At 34.4% G+C, this 18,272-nt stretch overlaps 1 protein-coding gene and 1 pseudogene across 5 annotated transcripts in view; one reads left to right on the top strand and one right to left on the bottom strand.

The window, feature by feature from the left end:
• Positions 1-3,099, top strand: part of DENND6A (DENN domain containing 6A) — a 45,092-nt gene extending 41,993 nt beyond the window's left edge. For all 5 annotated transcript variants that reach the window (XM_016131670.2, XM_016131669.2, XM_016131668.2 and 2 more), the window contains 2 exons: positions 283-357; positions 832-3,099. In XM_016131670.2, coding sequence (XP_015987156.1) covers positions 283-357; positions 832-963 — 207 coding nt within the window. In that variant the 3' untranslated portion in view covers positions 964-3,099. The remainder of the gene's footprint in view (positions 1-282; positions 358-831) is intronic.
• Positions 3,100-5,052: 1,953 nt separating this feature from the next.
• On the bottom strand, positions 5,053-5,566 carry LOC107503366 (annotated as a pseudogene).
• Positions 5,567-18,272: the final 12,706 nt, after the last annotated feature.

The following is an 18,272-nucleotide window of genomic DNA, read 5'->3' on the forward strand; positions in this document are numbered from 1 at the left end:
GTTTTTCTTAGTTGATCTGAAAGGGCTAACTTAGAAAGGAATTTAATTTTGTTTTACTGCCAAATATTCGACAATCATTTTGCTTAAATGTTGAAAGATATCTCATTAACATTGTTAGAATATCATGTACAGAATTATCCTTATACTGTAATGCTCTATTTGGGTTAAATACTCTATTTTCCTTTTTCTTCTTGTCCTTCTCAGTAGTTACATCTATTGAAATAGAACAGTTCGAAAATTATTTTAAGTATTTACTGATTTGGGATTTGTTTATTCTTCTAGGATTTACTTCTCTGGACCCAGAAACACACAGAAGTAGAAACAGTAGACCTTGTATTGAAGCTGAAAAATAAGCTGGTATGTAACCAAAAAAGCCAAAGATTTGTGAAAATGTTTTATTCACATTTGAGGTGATAGTCCGTGATGTATCATGGAAGTAACATAATTAAATGAGAAGCCTTGACTTGAGATTGATCAGTTGATGGTAGATTGGACTGAAAATACTTGGTCACTTAAGCAGATCATAATGATGGCATAATTATTTTAAAAGTATTTACATGGAGTCTAATGACCTCTACAAAAAACATTGTCACTTATATTTTATACCACATGGTATGTGTTAAGTATTAATTTACATAGAAGTCCTTTATTGAGCTCAAACAATATACTATTTAAATGGCATGTTTTTTGCTTTTTTATAGTTACTATAAATTCTAGTTGAAGTCTGAGGTTTCTAATCATTAGACTATTAAAAATGTTTATTTAGAAAATACAGCACATTAATACAGACTCTGAGGATCATTTAAATGCTTCTAAATGTTCCTTATATAGTTGCAGGCTGATCGAGAGCATTTACCTGTGAAACCTGAAACTATGGAAAAGTTACGGACACACATAGATGCAATTATCTTCGCATTGCCAGAGGACCTACAAGGCATACTGCTCAAAACAGGCATGACATGATATTTGCCAGGATTTTCCAGCCAAAAAGGACTGTGCACCATGAAACTTACTGACATTTCAACTCGATGCACAAAGGAGATCTGAAGTGGAAAATAGCAGTAAATGCTAGCTACAGGGTGGAAAGACTGTACTTTATAAACAGACTTTTTTTAGTGCATTATTTTTAAAAATGGATATCCGTAGTGGTTCCATTTTAATACTGAAACACCGAAAGGCATTTCTATATTTTTAATCATGCTCCAAAGTGCTCTTATGAGAGACCTGTGGGGCTATCAGAATAAGTGATTCCAAACTGCAGTGCTGGCATTGCAGATATTTTTTTAAATTGGTGCTGTTTTGCCCAATCATGTTAAAACTCAGGGGGATATAAAAATAACATTCACACTGGCTATCTTCTTAAGAAGAAGGAAAAGGCTGAACTGTCCAACTGTGGTTAAAAGTAATTAATGCTTTTGTAGTGCCTTCCGTTGTCCTACATGTTTCACAATACCCAGCTGCTAGTCTTGAAGCTTTTTCTTAACTTGATTATGATATGTAATTATATAAGGCATTCTTTTGCATAATCATTGCTTTAAAAAGATGTTTCTTGTCTTGTATCATGTTTATTGGTAGTGGCATGGTATTTTTTTTTCCAGTTGTCGTGCAGGTTCCTTTCATTATTTTCTATACCATTTTCAAATTTAATCTTACCAGTTTTTCCAAGGCAAGAAGGCATCTAGCATTAATTATAGAAGAGTTAATTTCCTCTTACCCTTTACTAATTGGGCCTTTTTATGTTAGCTTGGATGTTTTTCAAATACTTTCTGATTATAAACCTCATAATCGGCTGTTTTGTAAACTAAAGTATTCTTATTTTAAAGGCATTCATAAACCTTTTATGTAATAGTTATTTGAGTGTTTATAAGATCAATTTTCAGCATTATTTGTTTGGTAGGGTTTTTTCCCTCCAAATTAATACTTCTCAGAACACTTTCTATACTGTAGTTTGACATGGGAACTTTTGCCTGAATCACTGTTATAGCTATTTTTTGTTGTTTTTGTTTGTTTCTGTTTGTTTTGTGTATAGTACCTTGCCAAAAATAGAAGATTGTGGTTTGGTTTACTTTGCCAAAGTTGTTTTGTTTATGTTTGAATAGGAGTGTCCTACAGAAGCCACTATTTAAAATAGGCACACATGACATAGCACATATGTAAATAGCTGTGTCTTGAATTACCCTCTCAGTAACCAAATTTAATTATGTTTGTAAAAGCAATGGCTTCAAAAGCTCTTCTTTTCTGTTAATACAACTCTTAAGGGAACTCCTGGCCCAAGAAAGGTTCCTTGTGTTTTTTAACTGTGGTCTTTTACCCAAATGTGCCCTTTTCTCATGGTTAGTCTCTTGAAGCATACCTCAAAGTCATAGAGAGAATATGGCATTTGAAAGAAATTATTTGCCTTGGATCACATGAGTTATTTTGTGAAACAACAGTTGTCCTTATGGAGAAGGAGCAACTACTTTTATATGCTAAAGTATTTCATATCTTTCTGGGAAACCTTATTTAGGTATAAATGGTCATCTTATTATTTTTCAAAAAGGGTGTATTTTAATAATCTTACAATTTATATGCAGTTTGTGACCAGAATTCGAAAGTTGTTAGTGTCATATCAAGGATCTTTTAAATTATACCACTACAGTGTATATCATTTCAAGTTTATTTTGCACAGCTGAAGAGTAGCAGAGGATGATGCCAATTAGCACAATAATGGTATCTTTGTATTTACTATATTTAACTAAAGCCTAACACATGTTGAAAACCCTATCATACTTACCTGGTTTATCTATTAATTTCAAATTATGTACTTGTAAAAATAACTTAATATTGTATTGGGAAGGACTGAGAAAGACAGACTGGTAACTTCATTTTTTGTGTGATTTTGAGAGTTGTCTTTTTTTTTTTTTTTTTTTTTAAGGAGACATTGTTAAGATCTCTTAAACCTGCCATTTAATGTTTATCTCCACCAGCATCAGAAGGAATCACTGCTTTCAGGGTGTTAAGTAATGCCTAGTGCCTTCTGTTTTCAGTGAAAAAGAGGTTTTGTGAAGGCATTTATGGTCATTACTGAAAAACAAATTAAAGGCCTTTGATTTTAAAGTACTTGAATATCTTCTGTTATTTATGAGTAAGGGAATGCTTGAAAAAATAGTAAATGAAACTTGTGTATTATGGGATTTTACTTCCTGTTATTTTTAAAAATTCTATTGAAAACTTTCTTATGTTTACTTCACTATGAACAGGTGAATTGTCCAGTTTAATAACAGACAGATCATCTAAATGACATCATAGTCTTCCTAGCAGTGTATTGATTTTATGAAATGTCCTGTTGAAAATTTTTTAGCTTAATGATCTAGGTATTGTTAGATTCTCCTTTGTTTGCTGCCTTTTCTTTTTTAACCTTAAATCTCAAATTACTTTTATTTCTTCCTCTACCTTTTTAAAAGAAGCAAGTATATGATACTATTTTTTGGATTTTAATTTATTAATAATAAATGACTGGATGTTACTTCTTTTTGAAGTACTGGGTAATATCCTTCAAAGTAAACTATAAAATATTCTAGTACATTTAAAAGAGATACCATTAAAAATTATCCTTATTTTACTTGCTCATCACTTAATTCATTTGTTTTTATACATCTGAATTTTGCTAACTTTCTTCTTTTAGCTTAACTCGAGGAAAAATTTAATTACTAATTTTCAAATATTAGTCCTCTGAAAAAGGATAGTTGAAGACAGAAAGCTTCTCTAATTAAGGATAAATGTTATTTAAATAACAAAATATATTAACTCAGTAAGGACTAAATTAATAATTTGATATCCTTTCATATAGCTAAGCTATAATACTTATATGCCATCTACAACTTTGTTGAACTATGGTATTTATTATATAAGTAGAAATTAGTATTTGTTAATAAAACACAGCTCCTAGAATTTTTTTAAATTACACTTCCCTGTTTGTTTGAAATAAAGCAAGATACAGAATCCTGATTCTTAAAATTTAACCAGTTTTTAGAAAAGCAAGCTTTAAATTGATGGTTGGTTGATGAAATTGGTTTATGACATTTATTTTGCAGTTATAGCATTGCCTAGCTCATGCACAAATGTTGAGTGGAAAAAAAGATGGTAGAATTCTGTGGCATCCTATTTTCACGTATTACTTCTTCACTTTCGAACACTAGCCTTTCTCTGCTACCCATTACTTGAATGCCTTTCTCCAAATTAAGATTATTGTTGTCTAATAATCATAGGTCTCATTCCATTTTACTTAGTGTCATCACTAGGCTTGGGCTCCTTTGTTCATTTTTGCTTTCCCATTCTCTTTGTCATTATAATATCATTTTTGCTTACCCATTGGAAAACTAAACTTCATGGATTCTTCATCTTTTTTCCTGTCCCTCATTTTTTCATATTAATCAGTATGAATACATTGTAGTATAAATTGCTTCTAGATTGAGATACTTTTGAAAAACAGTAACTTTATATGTCAGAGTTGTCATACTTGCTATTAAGTGAATAGATTTTTAGACTTCAGTAGGAAACTATTGAAAACGATTGATTTTGATCTAGTGAAATGGGTAAATTTTTTAGAGCCGGAGGCTCTGGTGGTAGAGCCCAGCAACTTGTGTTTTTAAAAACTAGCTTTATTAAAGTACAATTGACATACAATTAACTGAATACAAAAAGTGCATAATTTGATAAGTTTTGATATTTGAATACACCCATTAAACCATCACTACAGTCAGGATAGGAACATATCCATAACCTCTCCCTCAATTTCCTCATGCTCCTTTGTACTCCTTCCTGCCCCCGCAACAACCACTAATCTGTATTTTGTCATCATAGTTTGTATTTTCTAGAGTTTTAGATAAATGGAGTCATACAGTACTCCTTTTTTTTGATCTGACTCCCCCACTCCCCCTCCCCCGCCGCCTTTTATTAATATAGTATTTATTTGTCTTTCCTCTGTCAAACCCTCAGCCAACTGCTTTCCTCAGGCTGTCTGGGAATGTATGAGAAAAGGAACATTCAGGGCAGATGAGACTTGGGAGAAAACTATGGGATGTGGAAAGGGCTTCTTAACATGGTGAAGAGGATGGAAAAGGCTATCATTAGGCAAAAGACCTATGGCTTCTGAGAGGGCTAGGCCAAGAATGGCATAGAAGAGCTGTTGCCTCGAAGAAGAGTTCCTGGCATCACCAATGATGAGGATCCCAAACAGTTCCAATCCCAACCCCATCCCAACTGTAGCAGTTGCAGCCCCAGTGAACCTGGCTGCTGTGTCAATGTCCCTTGAAATGGCTCTGGTTTGGAATTTATGGCTAGGGATAAGTAAGGTCAGGGAAGTGAGGCTGCCACGCACCTGAGGCATTCATCTGTCTCTGGATGTTTCAACACTGCTGCTGAGAGCGGTTGGATCAGCATCTGAGAAGTGCTCCTGACCACGGAGGGGATAGAGACGCATTTGGTAAGGCGTACGTTTTCAGGGAATGAGGGGCTGTGCGGGAATGCTGCTCTCAGTGTGGAGAGCAGTCTTTTTTCACTCAGCAGAATAATTATGAAGTTCATTCATGTTGCATGTATTGATAGTTCATTCTTCTTATTGCTAAGTAGTAGTCTCATATGGCTATAACACAAATTTCTTATCTTACCTGCTGGTGGGCATTTTGGTTATTTCTAGTTTTTGGCTATTAAAATAAAGCTACTATGAACACTTGTAAAAGTCTTTGTATGGGCATATATATCCTTTTCTCTTGGGTAAATTCTTAGGAGTGATATGAGTGGGATGGCTACATCATATGGTAGGTGAATGTTTAACTTTTAAAAAAATTTATTTATTTTAATTAGTTTCAAGTATACAGTACATTGGTTCGACATCTATATAGTTCGTAAAATGATCTCCCCAATAGCTCCCTCCTTCCCCTGACCTCATCCTAGCCAGTGTATTAATGCTAACTGCATTTCTTATGCCATGCTCCCCATCCCCATGACCATCCATCAACTACTAATTTGTACTTTAGCCCTTCACCCCATTCTTCCAGCCCCCCAAACCCCTTTCCTCTCTGTCCGTCACCACATTGTCCACTATATTTGTGAGTCTGTTTTTGATGTTCGTTATTTTTATTCCTTAGATTCCGCGTATAAGTGAAATATACTGTTTATCTTTCTCTCTCTGACTCAAAGCAATGTCTTTTTCCATCCCCTTCCTTTTAGTCTGTATATGTCTTTTAATCTGAAGTGAATCTTTTCTATTTTCTCTTAAAGAAGTCCCTCCAACATTTTCTGTAATACTGGCTTGGTGGTGATAAATTCCTTTAGCTTATTTTTGTTTGGGAAGCTCTTTATCTGTCCTTCAACTCTAAATGTTAGCTTTGCTGGATAAAGTATCCTTGGTTGTAGATCTTGGGTTTTCATCCTGTCAAATATTTTGTGCCTAGCCCTTCTGTCCCGCATAGTTTCTTTTGAGAAATGAGCTGTCAGTCATATATATGTTCCCTTGTAGGTAACTATCTGTTTTTCTCTTGCTGCTTTTAATATTCTTTTTTTGTATTTAAACTTTGGCATTTTAATTATGATGTGGTTTAGTCTGAGCCTCTTTAGATCCCTGATTTTTGGAATTCTCTGAGCTTCCTTGGGTTGTATGTTCATTTCTTTCACCAGGTTCAGGAAGTTTTCCATCATTATTTCTTCAAACAGCTGTTCAACATCTTGATTTTCTTCAGTTACGCCGATCAGACAGATATTTTAACTCTTAATAGGGTACCATATGCTCCTTAAATTATTTTTATAGCAAGGCATCTTATCTCTTGCCATTCTGATTGCATGTCCTTAGTTTTTTCATCCTATATTAATAGGGCATGTGAGCCTCTTCTTTAATCACTTTGTTTATTCCTTTGTTTATTCCATTTAATATACTTCTCTCAGATAATGTTTTTTATTTCAGACTGGTTCCCTTTTATAATTTCCATTTCCATTTTTATGTTTTTTTAAATCTCTTTATTGAAGTTCTCACTGAATTTATCTACACTTTCTAAAAGTTCATTGAGCATCTTTATATCCAGTGTTTTGAGCTCTGCATCTGTTAGATACTTGACTCCATTATATCTGGATCTCTGTTCTGTTCTCTCATATGGTTTCTACTTCTTTGTCTTCCCATTTTGGCTGCCTTTCCAATACTGTTTCTGTGTACCAAACAAAGCTCCTAAGTCTCCCGGTCTTATTAGTGTGGATTCATGAAGTAGGTGTCCAGTGACACAGTCCTGAGAGAGGTTCAGCTGCAGGCCAAACTTAGCCCAAGCTTCTTCCTCTCTGGGGCCACCTGTAGAGATTCAGCAAGCAATCCACAGATGCTGTGCTTAAAAAGGCCACACCAGAAACCAAGGCCAGCTGCCTCCAGTGTGAGTCTAGGTACTTCTCAGCAGGGGGCACCTGACTAAGCCCGGACACACCTGGATGTGGCTTGCGTGGGACCACGAGTTGCGGGAGGCAGGGTTTCAGGGAATCCTGTGGGCAGAACGACCTATGTTATCCAGTTTAATGACATCAGGGCTACGACAACGCTGTGTCTGGTGCACTGGGAGTGGGGATGGCTCAATAGGGGACAATGGATGCATAACCGCCAACACAGAGCAAATCTTGCCAGGGCCCTCACTCAGACAGTGTCTCTGTAAATCCCTAGTACCTCCTGCATGCAGCTGAATCGGCACGGTTGCTCAGAGTGAGCAGGTGCCTCACCACAAAAATTCGCTTCGTGGACGCAGACCCTTTAAGAGGCTTCTGCCGCTGCCACTGCTGCAGCCTCCATTTTACCCAGCCACTGGGGACCGGTTTGCCCTGCATCCTGGCCTTCTGCCATTGCAGGGTGCTTTCTTGGACTTCTCCCTAGTTGTATGACTTGTTCATCTAGATCCTAGGTGATTTTTCCTTGCTGCTGCTCCTTGTTTTCATTACAACTTTGATTTGGTCACCAGAAGGATGAACAGAGCATCATCTACCCCATTTTTTTCCCTAAGGGGTTATGAATGTTTAACTTTTAAAGAAACTGCCAGACTGTTTTCCAAAGTGGTGGTACTAATTTGTTTCTACCAATTTATGTACTGAATATCCTAGCCAACAGTTGGTATGGTCAGCCTTTTAAATTTAGCCATTGTAATAGGCTTTTATTGCTTTCTTGTTGGGATTTTAATTTGTATTTTCATAATGACCTGTGATGTTGAACATCTTTTCAGGTGCTATCAGTCACCTGTATATGTTCTATGTTAAAGTGTTTGTTAATACCTTTTACTCATTTTTAAAATTGAGTTGTTTAATTTCTAATGGTTGAAATTTGAGAGTTCTCTATCAAGTTCCTTTTCAGATACAGAGTTTGCAAATATTTTTTTTCCCATTTGGACTTTTTTCATTTTCATGTGTCTTTTTGAAAGAGCAGAAATTTATGAATTTCTGCACAAATTCCTGTTTAGGTTTTAATTGGGATTGTATTAAATCTATAGATAAATTTGGGGGAAGTGACATCTTAATAACATTGTTCTCTGATCTATGAATAAAGTATCTCTCTGCATTTATTTTTGTCTTCTTTAATTTCAGCAATATTTTGCAGTTTCAAGATACAAGTTTTTCACATCTTCTGACAAATATCCCTAAAACTACCATGTTTTTTATGTTGTAAATGATGCCATTTTAAAATTGAATTTTCAATTTTTAAAAGTTCAGTTCAAAATACTAGTATATCATTGATTTTTAACAATATATTGACCTTGTATCCCAGAACCTTTCTAAACTCATTTATTAGTTCTAGTAATTTTTTTTGTAGATTTCATCTTTTTTTAACATAAAAGATCATGCCATCTGTGAATAAAGACTACTTTACTTCTCCTTTCCAATATGGGTGACTTTTATTTATTTTTCTTGGCCGATTGCACTAGCTAGAACTTCCAATACAATGTGAAATAGCATTAGTGAGAATAGACAGCTCTGTCTTGTTCCTGATCTTAAGTATTTTATTATTAAGCGCAATACTAGCTGTAGTTTTTTTTTTTGGTAGATGTTCTTTATCAAGTCGATGAAGTTTTCTTCTATTCCTACTTTGCTGAGAGTTTTCATCAGAAGTGGGCTTTGGATTTTTTAAAATGCTTTTTCAAACTGTATCCAGCTTTATTAAAGATACTTTTCATAAACAATCATGGTATTTTAGGCATAACATGGACAGATAATCATTAACAGTATACAACAACTTTCAAACTCCCTTCTTCAATGGACTACCAAAATCAGAAAGCCACTATAAAACCCCATGAAGTCTTCATTTGATACTCTGACAGGGAGTGTTTAGAGTGAGGGTTGGCAATTTTTTAGTTTGTGAATATGTTTGATTGACTTGAATGTTAAAGTAACTGTATTCTTGAGATTAACCCACTTGGTCTTGATGTGGTGTCCTTTAAATATAGTTTTGGATTTGATTTGCTAAAATTTTATTTAGAATTTTTGCATCTGTGTGTGTGTGTGTGCGTATAATGTTTCTGTCTGGGTTTCTTATCAGGTTTCATAGAGTGAGTTGGAAGAGTGTGTGAAGATGGTATTATTTCTTCCTTAAATATTTGGTAGAATTCATCAGTAAAGCTATCAGGGCCTGGAGTATTCTTCGTGAGAAGGTGTTTACGCTTTCAGTTTTCAAAAATAGATACAGGGCTATTAAGGTTATAGTGAGCTATACTATTTTGTGTCTTTGAAGAACTTTGTTTCATCCAAGTTCTTGCATTTATGGGCGTAGAATTGTTCATAATATTCCCTTATTTTTTTAAATACCTGTATAACCTGTAGTGATATAACCTGATACTGATACTGGAGGCTTATGAATTTTATTGATCTTCTCAAAGAATGAGATTTTGGTTATACTGGCTTTCTCTATTTTTTTGTTTTCCATTTCAGTGGTTTTTACTTTTGTCTTTTCTTTTTTCTGCTTACTTTGGTTTTAATTTGCTTTTTTTTTTTTTTTCCGGCTTCTCAAGGTAGAAACTGATTTCATTGATTTGAGACCTTGCTTCTTCTCAAATACAGGTGTTTAGAATTTCCCACTAAATTCTGTTTTAGCAGCATCCCATATTCTGATGTTTTATATTTATTTTCATTGAGTTCAAAATACCTTATAATTTCCTTTTGCATCTCTTTGATCATGGGTTATTTAGAAGTATTATTTACTTAAGTATTTGTAGGTTTTCCAAAAATTTTATTATCAATTTCTAATTTTATCTCAATGTGGTCTGAGAACATCCTTGGTATGATTTGAAACCTTTAAATTTATTAAGATTTGTTTTATGGCCCAGAATATGGTTTATCTTCGTAAATGTTCTAGGTACACTTGAGAGCAATGTGTATTTTGCTGTTGTTGGGTGGAATGTTTTCTAAATGTCAGGTTATTTGTTGACAGTGTTGTTCATGTCCTTGCTGATTTTCTGCATACTTGTTCTATCAATTATTAAGAGGGTTATTAATATCTCTTGACTATAATTGTAGACTTGTGTATATGTTGCTCTGAAATCTACTTTGTATGATATTAATAGAACTTCAGCTTCCTTTTGACTAGTGTTAGCATAGTATAACTTTCTCATACTTTTAACCTATTAACCTATTTGTGTCTTTATATTTAAATAATTTTCTTGTAGATAGCATATAATTTGTTCTTCCTTTTTTAATCCAATCTGATATAATTGCCTTTTAATTAGAGTGCTTACACCATTTAGAATTAATATGATTGATATGGTTAATGTTCTTAGTTTTCTATTTGTCTTATCTACTGTTCCTTTTCCTTTTTATCTGACTTCTTTTGAATTAATGGAATATATTTTTATGATCTCATTTTATCTTCCTTGTGGGATTATTCTTTTTATCTCCTTTGTGGGATTATTAGGTATTACATTTTATTATTTTAGTGTACTTATGGCTTATAGTATATACTTTTAACTTATCGTTTACCATCTAGTGATGTTATGCCACTTCGTGTGTAGAAGAAGAAGGTTTCAATAATGTACTTTTGTTTCTCTCCTTCCAGCCTTTATATAATTGTTCATGAATTTTATTTTTACGTCATAATTCCATAATACATTATTGTTAATTTTTAGTCAATTATCTTTCTAAAGTTTTAAATAATAAGAAAAAATTCTTATATATATTTTTTATACTTAACCTTTTCTAGTATTTGTTATTCTTTTGCATGCATCTATATGGTATCATTTTCCTTTTGCATGAAGAACTTTCTTTACAGTTTTTGTAGTGCAGATTTGCTGTTGACGAATTCTGTCAACTTTTGTGTGTCTGAAAATGTTTGTCTTCTTTTTAAAATACATTTATGCTGAATATAGTTTTATAGGTTGTTCTCCCCCTGCCTCTCATTTAAAATGTTGCTTCACTGTCTTCTTACTTGCATATTTCTAGTGAGAAATGTGATGTCATCTTTATCTTTGTTCTTATGTAGTTAATAAGCCTCCTTTTCTCTCACTGCTTTTAAGATTTTCTCTTTTATCACTAGTTTTGAATTATTTGATAATAATGTGCCTTGGCGTGGTTTAATTCATGTTTCTTGGGCTTTTAACTAACTGGGTTAGTTAATCTGGACATATGGTTTTATAGTTGTTACAGATTTAGACATGTTTTGGCCATTATTTCTTCAAGTATTTTTTCTCTCTTCCCTTTCCTTCTTTCAGGGTTCAATTATTTTTGTATTAAGCTGCTTACCTACAGCTTACCAATGCTCTCCATGTTTTTATTTTGTTTTCACTCTCTCATTTTGTACAGTTTCTGTTGCTATGCCTTTTATCCTTTTGCTATGCATTTATCTTTCCTTCCGTACTGTCTAATCTACTAATTCCATCATTTTTCATCTTAGACATTGTAGTTTTTATTTCTAGAAGCTCGATTTATATCTTTAGGTTTTCCGTGTGTCTGCTCATTTGATATATCTGTGTCAGTTCTGAGTTGGTTTTGACTATGTTGTTATTATGGGTCATTTGTTTCTGCTTCTTTGCATGCCTTATCTTAGGTTAGATGCCTTGTTTCTTGTTGGGTGTTGGATATTTTTGTATTCTTACAAATCTTTTTGAGCATTCTAGAATGCAGTTAATTCACTTGGAAACCATTTTGTCCTTTCGGGTCTTTTACGATTTGTTAGGTAGATCTAAAGCAGTTCTCAGTCTAGAACTAATTATTCTTCATTACTGAGGCAAGACTTTCTTGAGTTCTCTACCCACTATCTCATAAATTATTAGTTTTTTTCAATCTGGCTGATGGAAATAGTCATTGTTCCCAACTTACCCTGGGCACTGTTCCCTTTGATTTCGATGGTTCCTTTCTTTGCTTTGGGTAGTTTCTTCACATGCATGTGCTGAACAGTATTTTGCTGAATATTTTAGGAGAACCCTCTGCATATTTCTTTCTGTACAAGGGTTTTTTCTTTCTGTGCTGCTCTCTCCTTTCTGGAGTTCTCTCCTAAAGTTTGGTTTCCCCAGACTTTCAGTTTTGAGAGTTCACCAGGAAATTCCTCTGTTCCCCCTTTCCATGCTATGGCCTGGAAACAATCTCAAGGCAATAAACTGGGACAACCTCAGGCTCAGGGCTTGGTGCATTTGTTTTCTTTCAGGAATCATTGTCCTTCACTGCCTGGTATTCATTGTCTTGATCACCGTTGTATATTTTACCTGGTTTGTTTGGTTTTTATTATTTTATGTGAGGTTGTAAATCTGGTCCCTGTTACTTGACCTTGACTAGAAGCAAGGACCCCAGTAATTTGGTTTTAATAAGCCCTCCAAGGAATTCTGATGCATGTTGAAATTTAAGGGCCATATAGGTTATAAATTTAATGTCTGGTGATTATTTTACTAACACTATCAACCATTTACCATGAAGACAGGATTACGTGAGTCAGTAAATCTAATTTTTAGAGGAAAAAAAAACATTTTGTAAGTAACTTCTCTCATGTCTTTGTTTTGTAGCATGGAAGATATATCAGTAATTGTGAGACATTTCAAGTATTTATACAGTCAGGTTGGAGATTTGGGCAATGGGAAGGTTTTGTGAAATAACCTTATTTTATTAATATTGCTATGGTACAAAGTAGTCTTAGACATTTAGCTTTAAGCTATCTAATTTCTCTAACTGTGAAACTTTTTATCAATGTTAGGTGGTAAATACAAATTTTGGTAGAATTTGTGGCCTCAAGATATGTTCCCATATGCTTTAAAGGATCCAGAAAAACAGAGAACCTGTTCTTCCAGAAGTCAGGAATGTGACTGCTATAAATTCTTTGAAGGAAACTAGTCAAGTAGTTGTATTTCTTATTTTTTTTTAAAGTTTCTTGCAGGAAACTTTAAAGTAGTTTAAAACTTATGTATAAAATCTATGAATCAAATAAAGTTGGAAATGTTTTAAATTAGGGAAGTAGGTGAATGTCGACTTAGTAAAGTCAGGAAGACTTTATATTCTTCCAAGTCAGCAGTGTTTATCAAAATTATTTAAAAAAAAAAACAAATAAAACTCTCCTAGGAAAGATGAGGACATAGATCCAGATATACAGACCCTCCCACAAGATCACATGGAATAAATAAAACTTAAAAAAAAAAAAGACAATAAAAGGCATTGAAACGAAGGAAAGGCCTTAACTTCATGGCAGAGGCTTTGAGTTGCTGAGAGATAACAGGTTGGGTTACAACTATCCAAAGACTCAGGGAATTCACGTACTACTCCCCTTCGGGGATAGAAAATGTGTGTACAAGATTCTTTGTAGAAGTATAGATACATTTCCACTATTGCAGATAAAAATGTCCAGAAAATATGAACTTTAAATAGTGATAAGTTACAGTCAGAGAATGAAATAATAGTTTACAGAGGTTGTGGGGGCAGAGAATGAGGGCAAAATTACACTATTGTACAACTAACAAGTAGACTAGAAACAGCTGAGTAATTCTTGCAGTAAACAAGGTGAATGACAAAGATTAAATTGCTGAGAGGATTAAATGGTATATAAGTACAATACTTAGCAGACAGTAAGTACCCAATAGTTGTTGTTGCTATTAAATATTAGCACTATTTATAGAATACATACTCTCAAGTGCTTTAAAATTTTCAAAAGAAAATGATATGGTTTCCTTAAGCAGCTTGCATTCTAATGGGACAAACGACCAGCAAAAATGTTACATTATTAAATTTAAATGACTAGAACATAAATATACATGTGTAATTGAAAAGATCTCATTTAACAAAATAGAGATAAAGAAAACATAACACCTAGTGTAGTATTTTGTCTATGAGCACATGCTTTAGAGTTGGCACAACCTTATAACACCTTGCTCAAAGTAGTTAGGATTAACTGAAGTATAGGACTTGGTACATGGTAAGTGATTAATAAACAATAGCATTTCCTCCCCCTCCCCCTTCAGGCTCAATTTTCTCATTTTTAAAAATAGGAACACAGTAACTATCATGGTTAAGGGTGTCAACATCAGAAGAAATAGGTTTTTATCCCAGTTCTGCTTATTAGCTTTGAGACCTTGCACAGGTTACTTAACCTTTCTGGCTCTGATTATCCTTATCTTTACATTAGAGACATTTCAGTTAGCCATCAACATCTTGTTTTATAACTTCCATGAGCTATTTGATGTAGCACCTCTTAAATGGAAATCTGAAAAATTATTCTATCTTCATTTTTTTTTTTTTATTTGGGCCAGGGTTAGGATTTGGAGGTGAGAGGTGGAGATCAGAATTCTTTCCATCTATTTTGCTTAACTAAAGAGAAAATATGGATTAATATTTGGAAGAAGTGATGAGGAAGGGTATCCATTTTCATTTGTTTTGAGAAATTAAGTCAATTTGAGAATACCCTTAGAATCAGGTGAAAATTGTTTTAAAGAATTCCATATAAAACTCCAAACAGACATAAAGGCTACTTAAATGATACAAGAATTTTTTTTTTAATTTAGCAAACTTCTAAAATGCAGTTTTAAGTTATTCAACTGCTAAGCAACTCTTTACATGTATCTCTAGTGCAAAGGAAGATTCTTTACAAGGGAGACAGACTTTAATTCCATTTAAGTTAAATTCTAGGAATATGTGGATCTCTGAGGTAATTGCAAGACCAGGTTATTTCAAAATTAAGTAGTATTTTGCTTCACACCAGAAATTAATAAAGATTTCTATTAAACTGCTAAAGAGTTTAAAAGTCCGAGTGCAGAAAACCAATGGGTTTCCCTTTGCTTTTCCCTGGTTTTCTTTAAATGTATATTTAATTACTTTTAATTTCGACTTGCTTAGAAATGTTATCACTGGAATATTTTGAAATTAAAAAGAAGGCAGGATAAATTCATTGTAGAATATGAAATGGTTTTACCTTATCCACCTGAGTAAAGAAGTTTTTACTTTTGATTTCCCAGGATTACTACTGAGAAATGACAGTTTCTGAAGGGTAGTTCTACCAAGTGGAGCTATATGTAACAGGCCATCAACAATAGAAAACAGCCTACTCTTTTTGAAACTGCAGATTTTTCAAACCCATCCTGCAGAATGTGCCAGTTGGAAGAAGCAACTATAGAGTGCCTAGTCAGCACTATTAGGAAAAAAGATGAAATCTTTATTCTGGCAATGGTCTAATTCCTGTCTTAATTTGTCATTGTGAATTTGTAAAATGTAGCGAAGCAAAAACAAAACTTGAATATCTAGGCTAGTGATCAGTGAAGGAAAGAAAGGGGGATTTAAATATTCTTTTTAGAAAAATTGGTGTTTCCCGTTTTCTCCATTACAAGCAATGCTGAAATGAACACAACTTCTTAAAAGTACCACATAGCAAACTTGAGGGAAATTTTCATTATCATAAATTCCTGGAAGTGGAATTTTTGGATCAAAGAGTATATATGTTTTACAAATTGAAAGATCAGTTAAATAAGCTATCTTACATGCATACAATGGAATGTAGCTCTTAAAAAGAATGAGTTAGGGAGCATCTGAGGTCTTGCTTCCCAGCAACTGTCATCAATTTTGGCTTAAAGTAAACTTATAAAAATGCTCTACAAAAACAAAAGAATGAGTTAAATCCATAAGTAGTGATATTTTTATATGTCCATAATATATTATTTTAATTGAAAAAGAAGTTGCTTTGCACTATAAAATCCCATTAACATTTATTTAGAATATTAGTATTTCAGAGGAAAATCTGGAAGAATATATGTAAAACAGTGGTTAACGCCATTCGATTATTTTTTAAATTATGTAAGTAGTACATGGATAAATACACCTTGTAAAAATAAATTAATACAGATGCACAAACACCTGTACCAAAATGTTCAAACAGTTTTATTCATAAAAGCTCAAAACTTTAAACAACCCAAAGTTCATCATGTATAAATAGGGGTATATCCACACAACAGCATACTAAGTAATAAAAAAGAACGAACCATTGATACATGCTATAACATGCATGAATCTCATAATCTTTATGCTCAGAGAAAGCCACATACAAAAGCCTACATACCGTATGATTTCATTTATATGGAATTTATGAAAGGGCACAGGTATCGGGACAGCAGATCAATGATGGGCCAGGGGCTGGAGGTGAGAGAAGAGGATGACTATGGAGTATGAGGGAACTTTTCGAGGTAATAAAAATGATTGATATGATTATCGTGTTGGCTACACTACTATATATACATTTGTTAAAATTCATCAAATTGTACACTTAATATTGGTGGATTTTATTGTATGTAAATTATATCTGAGTAAAGCAGATTTTTTAAAAGTACAGATAAAGCTCCTTTTTGACTATCACTGTAAAACCAGGTTCCCTTACTTCCTGGGAAGGTTCCCTCCTCTCTCCACACATGTTAAACTGATAACCACTAACCATTGCAGATTCTACTTCAAAGTTCTTGTTCTGCATTTACACACACACACACACACACACACACACACACCAGGGGAAATCTACTTATATTTTACTTTACAGTACTTAGTCATCATTTAGCTTTATTCACTAACAGTATCTAGATCTTTTCATTAGAATTTGTAGTTTTACATCACTCTAATTCATGACAGTATTTCATGGTATGGATATACCAGTTTATTCAGCATCCCGCTATTATTTAACCATATTTAAGCGTCGTGATGTGTCAAATCCAGGGAAATACAATAGAATATAAAAACGGACTGGAGTCCCGCCTTCTTAGCATTTCCAGACAAGTGAGAGAAAGTTGTCAACTGTAATATTTAAAGTGAAATGATTATGAAGAGTAGTTATGATTCTTTGAGACTGAGTTATTTAGTCAGGAGGAGGTCAAGAAAGTATTTCCAAAGGAGTTAAACTTTAAACACCTGAAGAATGGGTGAGCATGACTTAACTAAGGATACGAGTGGAGGTAAGGGACACTCATCATAAACTGCACCAACAGTGTGGAAAAACTAAATGGGAGGAGGCGAAGATTATGGGGAACTTGCTTTATTTAATACATTTTTGGGGGGTGACAAGATGTCTTATTTTGTAATCAGAAGAACATTAAGGTTATAAATACTTTTTAAATGGGGACGCTTCCCACTTCAACATAAGGAAACAATACTACATGATTCTGTGAGAAGATAAAAAGCAAGCCTTCCCCGTTGGGATCTCTTAAAAAGCTGCTACAGTCGTTGAAAATGTCTGAGTTCTCGTCTTGACAGAGGATTCTCTAATCTATGTCTATCATCAATATGACGTGGGGGTCGAAAAGTCTAAGCTTGGCTTCTTCATCGGTTGACATAGGCTCTCCGCCTGCAGGTCAGTTTTTAATCACTTATTTCAGAGAAAAGCAAGGCCCTTCTTCACTCCTCCTCTAGAGCAAGTGTCTGATCCCGCACGTGCAACGTGTACCTTCGTGGGAAAGGGGAATTCCCAACACGCACCGCGTTACAGGACGACGCCCAAAAGGCCGAAAGAAGTTAACTACCAAACCCACAATGCACAGCCCACCTTTCCGGAAGCAAGGTTTACAACCTCCTGGTTGCACTTATCCGGGGGGGAAGCGTCTCGCTTTGATTCTGATTGGAAATGATAAAAATGAAGCATTGTGGGACTTTGTCTCCCAGCACGCATGTGCCACTGGCCTCGCGTTGCTTCAGGAGCCACGTCCCGGAGATGGCGGCGACCAAAGATGCACGTCAGCGAAGCCGGCCAATCCGTTCCATGCGCAGGCGCAATGGTTTGGACAGCACCGGAAGCGCAGGGGGATGGGGCGGCGGTGACGCGATTCTGTCCGCGTTGGAGGGGCCGG

The sequence above is a fragment of the Rousettus aegyptiacus genome, unplaced genomic scaffold, assembly GCF_014176215.1.
Source record: "Rousettus aegyptiacus isolate mRouAeg1 unplaced genomic scaffold, mRouAeg1.p scaffold_m13_p_4, whole genome shotgun sequence".
NCBI lineage: Eukaryota > Metazoa > Chordata > Mammalia > Chiroptera > Pteropodidae > Rousettus > Rousettus aegyptiacus.